At 44.2% G+C, this 13,485-nt stretch overlaps 1 protein-coding gene across 1 annotated transcript in view; it reads right to left on the minus strand.

Moving 5' to 3' along the window:
* Window positions 1–221: 221 nt before the first annotated feature.
* Window positions 222–13,485, minus strand: part of QSOX1 (quiescin sulfhydryl oxidase 1) — an 83,696-nt gene continuing 70,432 nt past the window's right edge. Inside the window, exons 9-12 of the mRNA XM_068239716.1 lie at window positions 9,591–9,710; window positions 7,484–7,628; window positions 4,714–4,887; window positions 222–1,292 (exon numbers count right to left, since the gene is read on the minus strand). Of these exons, the coding sequence (XP_068095817.1) occupies window positions 502–1,292; window positions 4,714–4,887; window positions 7,484–7,628; window positions 9,591–9,710 (1,230 nt within the window). The 3' untranslated portion in view covers window positions 222–501. The remainder of the gene's footprint in view (window positions 1,293–4,713; window positions 4,888–7,483; window positions 7,629–9,590; window positions 9,711–13,485) is intronic.

Raw genomic sequence — 13,485 nt, forward strand, 5'->3', positions numbered from 1 at the left:
CTCACTGCTGACTATAAATGATTACCTGCCGATGTGATCTGTAATGACAATCGTTTGAAACGCAAAAGAATCGTTGCTGATTGTTTGTCTAAACATGTCGTTTTCTACATACTGTATTTTCCCTCTGATATTGGAATGATCCGTCATTTGGTTTGTTCGATTTTTTTTCCCCTGTGGGTATGAGGTTTAGACATTGGTACAGTACTAGCCAACCACCAGTGTTTAAAATAAACATTTTAATAGTCTTTGTTTGTTTTGTTACCATATCGTTTGATAAGCTACAACGGTACTGAGCTCATTTTTGCTTTTTATTGATTGCTTTGTTACCATATCGTTTGATAAGCTACAACGGCACTGAGCTCATTTTTGCTTTTTATTGATTGTCTCAGGTTTGCAAAGAATGTCCACAAGTTAAAAGTGGCAAACTCTCTCTTTAAAATGAACCATTTTATAGGAATCTCTAAGTCTGTCATACACGTTATTGCAAAACGAGAGCTGGTATCACGCGTGAGACCACACGCTGCGCTGTCGCACGAATCGTGACCTGACATTTAGGTAGAAATACATGGCAAGGAGGCCCATGCTGGTGAGGAAATAAAGTATGACACACAAACTGATATCTAAACGAGAAAATCCCACTTCCAGCATCTTCATCCATCGTCCTTTCCAGTTAATGTTCCCATCTTCCACCACCAACCCAATGATATATTTTGTGTCTACTCCTCTCTTCAGTAGTCGCTCCCTGACTGCCTCCTCATCAAAGTCAGCATCTGGGGGGTCTAGCAATGTCTTGGGGTGGAGGGCACTTTTAAAGTGTCGTGAGTTGGAGTCCTGCAAAGTTCTTCCTGGGTAAAAACGGTTTTCATAAGCATCCAGGTCCAAAATCTCCTCCTGATCAACCTGAGAGGCTGGGTTGGCTATCAGCCTTATGATGCTGGGTCTATAACGTGGTATTTCCTTTGCATTGGTTATTGGAGAGGAGTCATCCGTTTCCTCCTCTCGAGCTTTTGCTGGTGAAACCGTAGCATCATCTTCTTTGTCCACATCTTGAGTTTCCCTTTTTTTTCTTACAACGTCTACGCTTGTCTCTTCTTTGTGCTTTTTCAGTAATTCTGCCTCATCTTCCAAGTACTCATGGGATATGTTGTCCTCTGAAAATCGTTGCTTAAAAAAACGAAGAACATTCACTTCATCCCACGTTATGTCATTTCGGAATTTCCTTCTGCACTTTGGACAGAGGTCTGTGGTGGGCCACTGAACCTTTGGAAACTCTGGATCTTCTTTTGCATCTTCTAGAAAAAAGGAACATAGGGTTGAGTTATTACAGAATTACAAAACATACAGAATGAAAATAAATGTAATGAAAAATGACACATCTCGTCACAGGAGTAGTGATAGCCCAATGGGCCTATCACAGTGTAGCGGGTTCTGGCGCGATAAAGCACTGTATGCCTCACTCCACTGTGCACCTTTGTCAGTCAGGACAATTACGGAGCGATCATATAGCAATTGCACCTCAACAGTGTAAAAAGGGCATAAGAGTTTTACGCAATTGCCCAAAGTGAGAATTGGTTGCAATTTATCCAGGCTGCTTTGTATTTGTTTTAAAAAAATATAAAAAAAACTTCTGGAGCTGTGGCATGCTCTTGCAATTACCAGTTCACATACCTCTGAGCAATCCTCACAATGGTCTGATAAGAGGGTGGCAAAACCTAACCACTTAATGGCAGACCACTTATTGATAAATTGAGTGCAGGACTGCTGGATCAGTTATGATATTCCCATTGGGAAGGCTGGAGATGTCTTAGTAAATCTGGCCACCACATTCGCAGGCCTATCTCTGAGCCACATTGACCTGCAAACGGACCTCTCCAGACTATCACAGAATAAAGTATTAATAATCAGGCAATAGTAAACAGAAATATTACTAGAACAATCACTTATTCCACTGGTAGTCAAACTTTAAATATAGAGGACACCATCAAATGGCCACTTATTATATTCCAAGCTAAATACCGCTAGTTCCACCACTGAGACTGAGGCATAGCTAGTGGGGGGGAAGGGAGGACATCTGTCCCAGGGTGCAGCATCTGTGGGGCACTCAGGACTATTATTGAGCAAATACATTACAGGAACCAGCTGTTTCACTGCATTGGTGCATTACACTGCTGATAATAAGCAAGATCATCATCAGCAACAGCCCTGTTGTCCTCACCGTCAGCCACTACAGGCAATGCTGTTCCACCGCTGAACACACAAGGCATACCCCAAACGTGCCCTCAAGTCCGCGCCCCCCAGTCCGTCCTTCCTGGAGTTCATGGTTGAGAACACACCCCTCACATGCCCCAAGTCATTGCCAGCCCGCCTGATCTTGGTGGTTGCTGGAGAACACACACACACACCTGAAATGCCCGTCCTTGCTCATCATCAAGGAGGGCAAGGCTGGTAGGAGGCAGGGACCGTGAGGCAGCGGTGGGGACTCTGGAGGGCAGGAATTCACTAGTGCTGCTCCATGTGAAAGGGGAGGTCTGGGAAAGCACTCGAGGGGTACCATTAAACTACCAGGGGGGGTTCAGACCTGTATCCTGTGTCTCCTCTTGCTCTACACAGCTCATAAACTAGGTGAGCCCTAACCACATAGCCTAAACTGCTTTTATCAACAAGACAAGGCAATGTGGAGCATTTTCTGGGTAGGCTAATGAAAGCAGTTTAGGCTATGTGGTTAGGTGCATACATTCGTAGCGGGCGCCCGTCATTTTGGCGCAGGGGGAGCCGAATGAGGGATCATCCTGCTGCCGCATAAATTCCAGGCAGCCCTAATTACTACTCCCCCTCTGAATCGTAGCAACTCAGAGGGAGACATAATTCGGGGTCCAGCAATCGCGGGGCGTGGACTATTGCATTGCTGCTATGGCCGCATCGAACTCAGGTGCTACGTGGCAGGCTGTGTGCGCCAGGAAGCCTTGCCCCGTTGTTAAGTCTCACCTGGTTGATGAGCTGCCGCTGTGACAAGCAACGTGCTGTGCTTCTGTCCCCATTTGTACACTGGAGACCAAGTGTCTGTAGCTACCCGTCTGCATAATCCGCTGTGTGTAGCGTTCATTGATTGGACCTCCTGGTATTCATGGCTGGGCAGATTGCTCGAGGGGAGAGTTGACAGGCTGTGGTGCACTTGGGGCAGAGAAAGCCTTGCCAGCTATGGGTTAGCAGATTATACACTATCACATAGCTGTCAATGGTGTTCTCTGCCCAAAGCGCACATAGCCTGTCAATGCCCGCTACCCTGGAGGATTGTACAACCAGGTACCAACACACACCTGGTCCTCGGCGTACAAGGCAGACACAAGTCCAGCTCTCTGGATGCAGCAGCTCTAAGTGAGACCTGACCATAAAGGTCTCCATATTGCCTTGTCTCGTTTAGAGGATTATTTTTTTGTGTTTGTGTGTGGGCATTATTTGTTAAAGGAGAGCGGGCTTCATTTAACATTTTGTTGGACAAGCCTACTTACACCACAGTTAAGTTCATGTACATTCGGATTCTACCAGGACCATAACCGCATTCTGTTGCATAGCCAAGGGTTTTTTTTATTGGTACAGAGCGTGACGCGCTCTGCAGGTGTTCCCAGGGGGCTCCAAAACCGTCTCTATCCCTAAACACTGAAAACCCTAGCTACGCCTCTTAATTGAGAATCAGCCATGTCGAGGAATTACCGGAACTATGGTGCAGAGTAAACCTGTATATTCTGAGTATGAGGAGGTGCTGAAATGTAACTATAAAGGTAGCTACAAACACTCCCAACCAAGCCATTTCTGTTCTGCAGATACTTCATTGATGTGTCTTTGTAGACACTCTACTGGGCATACTGGACTGATCCAAATATAAATATAGCTTTGATTTCAATGACCATATTTGGTTAATATTTGAGTATATTCATTAGTCTGATTTCACAGTAGGGCATTATGCAATTTCCTGCCAGCAGTGTGTAGTCATCTTTCTGCTCCACCTGCTGGGTACGAGTCTTAAATAAACAGTATTAATATTTATTATATAATTTTAGCCTCACTGAAACAAATCAAATCTAATTGTGTACAAAATGCAAAAATTACATAAACTACAATAATTACATAAAAACCTCCCCACAAGGAAACTAGGATTATGATTATTATATACCATCGCTTTGTAGGTTTGTAGGTGGCATTGCATTACATAATATCTCAACGTTCATCCAGTAAATGACAATCAACATTTGATGCCAATGCATTACATCTGGAGTAGAGGAAGTTTCAACTGTTGGATTCAGTTTACTGACTAAAAAGGGAACCCGAGGCGAGAGGGATATGGAACCTGACATTTTTATTTCCTTTTAAACAGTGCACACTATCTGGCTGTCCTGCTGATCCTCTGCCTCTAATACGTTAAGCCATAGACCTAGAACAAGCATGCAGATCAGATGTCTATGACAAATCTGACAAGATTAGCTGCATTCTTGTTTCATTAGCTGCATGCTTGTTTCAGGTGTGTGATTTAGACCCTATTGACCAGAAAGATCAACTGGACTACTAGGCAACTGGTATTGTTTAAAAGAAAATAAATATGGCAGCTTCTATAGGTCTCACACCTCAGGTTCCGTTTTAAGTCAGAGAATGAAAGCAGAAGACAGGCTGTTTGGAGGAAAAGCCATTACAATTAGCTGTGTAAGGTTTCCTACTGACCTGCCAAGCGTTTATTCACACGATTATGACTTCTCCATAACCACAGGATAGATTCATCATGGTCCCGGATACTGTCTATTGTCACTGCCATGGCTGCAAAGTGGCCGGCGCATTCCCTGCAGCCGAAGAAGTATCGCACATAACCCTTCATTGCCTGCAATACTTCTTGTGGATCTAAAGCAGGAAAAAAAGAAAACAGATCAACCGTGTTGCTTTATAATTGCATAAAGAACATATTTTAGTTGCTTAGCGGCTAGTGATCTCTACGTTATCTGTCTGGGCCTCCAGTAATGGGACAGCTAAGCCATCATTTACAGTTAGCACCAGCAACCTCATGGGCCTTATTAACCAATGCTGTCACTATCCTCTAGGTCAGTGGTTCCCAACCCATGTGCCGCGACACATACATGTGTCGCGGCAGCTTTGGGTATGTGTCGCGGCTCTCGGAGGGGAAGCGCAGTGGAGGGAGAAGAACTGTGGGCAGCGGCGGAGAAGGGGGCCATCTCCCCCCCTTCTCTCACCTTAGGGTGCTCTGCCTCCCTCACTCTCCCCTCCGATACTAACTGTGGCGGGCTGGCGGCACTTGGCAGTGGGCGGGACTTACCTTCCGTGTCGCTCCATGCGCCGGCCGGAAGTTCTGGCTCTGCAGCCGCTGCTCTGGTCTGGATCAGGCCAGAGTAGTGGCAAATCATCCCGCGTCGGTGACGAGACCAGACGGGACAGAGACACGGAAGGTAGGTTCCGCCCCTCTGCCAGCCACTGCACTTTGTTCCGGAGGAGAGAGCGAGAGCACCCTGAGGTGCCGCTCATCTTCCCTCGCTCTCTCCTCCTGGGGGGGGGGGGGGCACCTGGCTACATATACTGGGCACATATCCCTGGCTACATATACCCCTGACTACATATACTGGGGACATATACCCCTGACTACATATACCGGGGACATATACACCTGCCTACATATACTGTGGACATATACCCCCTGCCTACATATACTGGGGACATATACCTCTGGCTACATATACTGGGGACATATACACCTGCCTACATATACTGGGGACATATACCCCTGGCTACATATACTGGGGACATATACCTCTGGCTACATATACTGGGGACATATACCGGGGACATATACACCTGCCTACATATACCGGGGACATATACACCTGCCTACATATACTGGGGACATATACACCTGCCTACATATACTGGGGACATATACCCCTGCCTACATATACTGGGGACATATACCCCTGCCTACATATACTGGGGACATATACCCCTGCCTACATATACTGGTGACATATACCCCTGCCTACATATACTGGGGACATATACCCCAGCCTACATATACTGGGGACATATACCCCTGCCTACATATACTGGGGACATATACCCCTGCCTACATATACTGGGGACATATACCCCTGCCTACATATACTGGGGACATATAACCCTGCCTACATATCCTGGGCACATATACCCCTGGCTACATATCCTGGGCACATATACCCCTGGCTACATATCCTGGGCACATATACCCCTGCCTACATATACTGGGCACATATATCCCTGGCTACATATACTGGGCACATATTTCCCTGGCTACATATACTGGGGACAACTGGCTGTTTGTCATTATGTGCATTTACTGGTGAAAAGCTGTCTCTTATTATGTGCATTTACTGGTGAAAAGCTGTCTCTTATTATGTGAATTTACTGGTGAAAAGCTGTCTCTTATTATGTGCATTTACTGGTGAAAAGCTGTCTCTTATTATGTGAATTAACTGGTGAAAAGCTGTCTCTTATTATGTGCATTTACTGGTGAAAAGCTGTCTCTTATTATGTGCATTTACTGGTGAAAAGAGGTCTTTTATTATGTGCATTTACTGGGGAAACGCTGTCTCTCATTACGTGCATTTACTAGTGAAAGGCTGTCTGTCATTACCTGCATTTACTGGTAAAACGCTGTCTCTTATGCGCATTTAGTGGGGAAACGCTGTCTCTCATTACATGCATTTAGTCTACGTGTCACGGAGATCTGAACGTTTGGTTTGATGTGTCACGACTCCAAAAAGGTTGGGAACCACTGCTCTAGGTGTTGGCTAAATATAAAGGGATCCGAGCAGCATTTATAGCCCCCAAAGCATTTGAATGGCACATTAAAAATGCATGCTAACTACGTGACTCATTAAAAATAACTTCCATTCTACCTTCTCTTTTTACATTTAAATGTTTGTTAGAAGGTTTCATTACCCTACTTCTGCAGTTTGCTATTCACAGGAATAACAGGAAGATAAGGACTACTGTAATTACCTACTACTGTAAAAATCATTCATGTTTTTGTCCCCAGTTCAGAGGTCAGGGGCGTATCTGGGTTTTATGGTGACTATGGCAAATGCTGAAATTGCCCCCCATATCCATGCTGGAGGTTTCCCTCCAGGATGGATATCCAGAGTTGAGTCCACCCCAGTATAGGTAGCCAGAGGTGCCCCCTCCCAGCATAGGTATTTAGATGAGCGCTCCCCCCCCCCCCCCCCATATAAGTAGCTGCCCCAGTATAGATTGCTATCTCAACTATAACCCCAACTATAAGTAACAAGCGCCATCCCTCAGTATGGTAGTGGAGCACGAGAGAGGAGGAGGCAGAAGGAGGAGGGGACAGCCATAGCGCCCATGTTGCTGCGGCGCCCATGGCATGAGCCATGCCTTGTACCCCTCTAGATATGCCTCTGTCAGAGGTACTTAAAAGCCACTTGTGTGTACTCACTAGAATCGCTGGTTTTCAACTCGAATGCTCGGACTGTGAGTAGATGGAAGAGAGTCCACACTGTACAGGGGAAGCCTCGGTACTCCGGCTGGGATCCCTGGCACCACGCATAATTCACATTTGAGGCCAGTACTGCATCCTTATCCTTTGGAGGAACAGGGAGAGACGAGGAAATGAGCCACAAACTGCAAATACTGATCCCAATCACACTTTAATGAACAACCTCAAAGATTTAGCTCATATCAGTTACTGAGCCGTGATGCAGGGTTTCACCAAAGCTGCTATAGACACTCTTTAGTCCCAGCAAGCAGGTATCAGTTATAGTTAACAACAGAGGTAGGTTCTAGTTAGGCCTTGTTTCAGTGATGCACGTTAGAGCAAGGCTAAGATAAGTGGTTAGATTGCATTAGGCATATGGGGCGAGAAGTACTGTACTAAGCTAAGTCACAAGGTTAATATGTCCTCAGTGGTAATGGCAGAAACTGACGGATAAGCGTGTCAAAATGTACTGTTAATGTATTAGTTCAGGTGTTAAAAATGAGCATCAAAGCCTCTTGCTCAGTGCAGCTAATGGACATGTTGTAGTACCTGTACTAGAGTAACATAGTAACATTGCTAAGGCCACCAAAGAAGAGCAGTTTAAGTCTCACTGTCAGTTTTAGAAATTCTTAGACATTTTCAGAAATACAATTTTTAATAACACAAACGCCCAAAAAGACTGTGATCACAGAATCAGGCTCCTGACCAGCTCACAGAGCTTTGCTTTCTCTGCTGTCATACTGACAGCAGAGCAAGTGGGGTGCAGCAACAGGAGAGCGGCGCAAATAGCGAGAGAGACAGGTCTGTGCGGCGTGTTCTAGGTGAGCCCCCTTTTTACCAAAAAGTCTCTGGTCCATAAGGGGTCAGAGACTATGGGCAAGGAAGTGGTTAAAGTACACCTAAATCTCCCCCCCCCCAAAAAAGTGACATACTTACCTCAGTATTGGTCCACAGGCTGCCTAGATCCTCTTGCAGCCCACCAATCCAGCACGGAGACCCTCTGTACCTATTTGACTCAGCAGCATGCTCCCATCTGCAGATGAGCACTTCTGGACTGGCCATGCACCAGTAAGGTCCACATGCACGAGTGCTTCATTCTACTGGGCATGAGCAGACCTTACTCATGTAAGTACGTGATTTATTTTTTTCAATTGAAGTGTACTTTAGTTTCAAGTTTTTTTTATCTGAAAATACTGCTTACAGAATACAATTTTGGAGACATGGCCTCTATGCAGGGAGGCTTGCTGAAGTAGACAGTAGCTTGTAGCAAAAATATTCCCAGGAACACAAGAGATAACATAAGAAAATGTTACAGTTAAAACGAATAGTATACAAGTAGTAGGGATCACATAGGATATTCAGAAGGTGTCAGTTTTGTTAAAACATGGATGTACGGTCATATTGGGGCACGTTCCCTAAATAGTGATAAAACTGCCGTGGGTTACCTAAGTAGCCTGTATTACTACTAATGTAATGTACATTGTGTAAGTGCCCTAGCAACGTGTAATGCACATTACCTATCAATGCCTGCATTATCTAGGCAACACGAGTTACACTAATTGTGCAATGCATGTAGCATTACACGCTGTGGTGGTAAAAGAGCATCGTAGTGGCAACACAGCATCTTCTGGAGCAAAAAATACGGTAATTTTTTAATTTATCCATTAGCATTCATTTATCCATTCTGTCTTTTATTTGGGTGTACTTTAAAGAGAATGGATAAGAAAACTAACATTAATAGCTAGTGAAACAAAACCTGACTAGTAAGGAATAGTTTACACTGGGGTGCTTTTCAGGAGCATTTAAGCGCTTTGCTGATTGCTGGCAACCAGCAACACACTGTAACAATGTATCCCTCTGGGACCATTCTCACTGCAGGGTTTGAGATTTGTATAAATCATAAATGCGCTGCATGCAGCATTGTGACTGCGAATGCAATGGATTACTGTTACCCCCAACAAAACAGTATCATCGAAAGCTGTGCAACGCAAAAATGCAATTACTTGGCGATTTGTGATCTGAGTGATAAGCAGCCCTTACAGATGATTTCAGGATTAGGTGTACTCGCCTGATTCTTGTTATTTAAAACATCTGCAAATTCTCCGTAGGTCATGTTTTCCTGCTGCTCGGACATCTTGTTATTGAGATTTCCCAGAAGGTTTTGCAGCATGGGGCGAGCAGGAAAGTACTGCAACAAAAATGTACTGTGAGCAAACTAGCCCAACACATCAGAAACATTTCTCAAGATAAATTACTAAAAATAATTAATAAAATGTAATCAAAATATACCATTCAAGGAAAAATAATGGCTACTTTAGACAAAATTGGCAAAGACTTGACAATTATCGTGCAGTGATAGGGTGTCACATTAGTGTCAAGATTATAGAAGCCAGCTTGAAATTGGCTAATCAAAATCAACAGGTTTGATTGGTCCAATTTCAAGCTGCAAGCAATTTTAAAGGGGAACTGAAGTGAGAGGAATATGGAGGCTGCCGTATTTATTTCCTTTTAACCAATACCAGTTGCCTGGCAGCCCTGCTGGTCTATTTGGCTACAGTAGTGTCAGAATCACAGCAGAAACAAGCATGCAGCTAATTTTTTCAGATCTGACAATAATGTCAGAAACACTTGATCTGCTGCATGCTTGTTCAGGGGCTATGGCTAATAGTATTAGAGGCAGAGGATCAGCAGGGCTACCAGGCAACTGGCATTGCTTAAAAGGAAATAAAGATAGCAGCCTCCATATCCCTCTCACTTCAAGTGGTCCTTTAATTAAAGGGTCACTATCATGAAAAAATGTAGTATTTAAAATACTGTACATGTAAATACATACAAATAAGAAGTATGTTTCTTCCAGAGTAAAATGAGCTATACATAACTTTTCTCCTATGTTGCTGTCACAGTAGTTAGTTGAAATCTGATAAAATTGACAGGTTTTTGACTAGTCCATTTTTTCATGGGGGAGTCTCAGTATTTTTTTATTTATTCTTTAAAAAAGTACTACATAGAAAGATGCAGTCCATCCCCACCTGTTTCCACACTATTCTGGCAGTTGGACGGAGCAACTGCTGTTACTAAGTGCTTTTGAAAATAAGGAAAACCTTGAGAATACCCCATGGGGAGACAGGCTAATCCAAAACCTGCCGCTTCTGTCAGATTTCTACTACTTACTGTAAGTGAGAGCAACATAGGAGAAAAGTTATTTATAGCGCACTTCACTCTGGGAGAAATGTACTCAGTATTTATGTGATTTCATGTACTTGAGGGCTCGTTTCCACTTGTGCCGCACGCATCTGCGAGACGCGCGGCATCACTTCCGGGTCTGCGGGTACGCAGACGAATCCCATCAGCCGTGCATGGATTCGCAGCCTCCCGCACAACTTTGGATGGAAATGGCGGCCGAATCGTTAGCGCAAGTGATTCAGCTGGCGGCGCTGTTACTCCCTATGGCAGAGTATCCCCGTGCGATTTGCCTGCGGGGAAACTCTGCGGATTCGGAGCGGAAACGGGCCCTTAAAGTTTACAAGTGTTTGTGCTAGTGGTCCCTTATGCATACACAACGGAATTTTGTTGTCCCTTCCCAGTCAAGATTTAGTCCTGATGAGAAACTGTTGAAGTAAAGCTTGAATAATGAGCCACATCTTCAGCTTACTATATTCTGCCAGAATTTTGTACAATATTATAATGCTCCCCTATAAGCACAAATGAGCTCCTAGATCCGTGTAAGAACTAAGCTGTAGACCTTGATTTTAACTTTCTTGCAGCGTTAAATCATCCACAAGGCAACTAAGGTAGATGCCTAGGGCCTGGTAAGGTGTCCAGTAGGGATGAGCAAAGATATGCAAATTCTTCCAAGTTGATGCAAATGTATGCAAATTTGTATGCAAATGTATGCAGTTGCATAATTTCATAAGTATTTGCATCTCATTAATCATCCCCAGTGTCCAAGGCCTGGCTGCCACCTTTTCTGATCCCCATTCCTCATCTTACCTTACCAAATTAGCCAGGTGGCCAGCAGGTGGAGACAAATTTGATATCTTCCTGACATATGTTTTTAAACTGGCTATTTTTATGCATTTCTATTATACAGTATGTATACCAAACAAATGGCGGTCAACAGACGGTTGCTGGTCACCTGATAGTTGCAACTATAATAATATAAAATACAATAACATTTCTATAGGGCTTTTTTCCAATAGGACTCAAAGCGCTTAGGCTCTCTCAGATTCATTAGTTGGTAGTAGGATGAAGTCTTCACACAACAAAAGTTATATTTCTGCAAATGCCAAACTGAACAGGTGAGTTTTCACTCTGAATTTAAACACGTCCAGAGATGGAGCTGTCCTCATCTGTTGACGTAAGAGCAGCATGACAGAAGGCTCTGGGACCAAACGTTTCCAAGTGGACTTTGGGTATGACTAGATTATTAGAACCTGTGGATCTGAGAATGCGGGGATTGCTACGCAGCTGCAACATTTCTTTCATGTATCCAGGGCCCAGATTATTCAGGGATTTAAATGTCAGTACGCCGATCTTGAATAGGACCCTCCAAACTATAGGTAGCCAGTGAAGGGAGTGCAGGACTGGCGTTATGTGGCAGTGACGGGGTTGGTTGGTTAATAGTCTGGCAGCAGTATTCTGTATCAGCTGTAGGTGGTACAAGTCCTTTTTTGGAAGGCCAGTGTAGAGAGCATTGCCAGTAGTCCAGTCCGGAGGTAATGAAGGCATGAACTAAGGTTGGTAGATCTTCTGGGGGGATGAGGTGCTTTATTTTTGCGATGTTCTTCAGGTGAAAATAGGATGATTTCACCACAACAGAGATGTGAGTTCTGAAGTTTAAATCCCCATCAATAAGAACTCCCAGGCTACGCATATGATCAGAGCTATGTAGATCCGTGCCTCCTATTCCCAGTGGTGAAGACTGCAAATTAAGTTGTTTTGTTATCATGCTCTGCCCTCCGATCAGAAGGACTTCAGTTTTGTCAGCATTTAGTTTCAGCCAGTTGTCACTCATCCATTGCTGTAGTTCACGTAAGCAGGCGTTTATAGTTAAAGTTGGGTCTGTCACACCAGGCTTGAAGGAAATATATAGTTGGGTGTCGTCCGCATAGCAGTGGTATGTCAGGCCATGTTTTTGGATACGTTTTCCAAGCGGTAACATGTAAATTGTGAAAAGCAGATGAGAAAGGATTGAGCCTGGGGGCACCCCATACTTAAGTGGTATAGAGGTGGACAGGAAGGATCCCCTAGACACTTTTTGGGTTCTGCCACTCAAGAAGGATTGGAACCACTGAAGAACTATTCCAACAATGCCGCAATATTCCTGTAGCCTGTTTATCAAGATGTCATGGTCAACTGTATCAAAGGCTGCAGACAGGTCTAGCAGTATCAGAATGGAATGGAACTCTGTCTCTTGCTATGAGCAGGTTGCATATTTGGATGAGGGCAGTTACAGTGCTGTGATGTTTCCTAAAGCCAGACTGAACTGGACCAAAGAAGGGGGACGTTAAGCACTGTTCCTGATATAAGCCAGCTGGATTTCTTTATCTCACCTTAGTACTGTTTGGGGGCATGTGCAGTGAAGTTTTACATCCAATATACAAGCATGTGCAGCAGCATAAAAACACAGGAACCTTTCTGCACAAGTGGATTTTTTTTTTTAGTTATCACTAAGTAATTTCACTGCTCTTTACTGTATGACCGTTTAGTAAACTATTATACAATACAATACAATAACATTTGTAAAGCGCTTTTCTCCCATAGGACTCAAAGCGCATAGCTGTGTCTCAGATTAATACAGGGTTTCAGGCTGGGTTGTGTTACAGAGGAGATAGTCAGATGTTCATGAATGCCAGACTGAAAAGGTAGGTTTTCAGTTTAGACTTAAATGCTTCCAGGGATGGGGCTGTCCTGATTGGGTGTGGCAGGGAGTTCCAAAGTGTAGGGGCAGCATGACAAAAGGC

This window comes from Hyperolius riggenbachi, chromosome 6 (genome assembly GCF_040937935.1).
Source record: "Hyperolius riggenbachi isolate aHypRig1 chromosome 6, aHypRig1.pri, whole genome shotgun sequence".
NCBI classification, from domain to species: Eukaryota; Metazoa; Chordata; class Amphibia; order Anura; family Hyperoliidae; genus Hyperolius; species Hyperolius riggenbachi.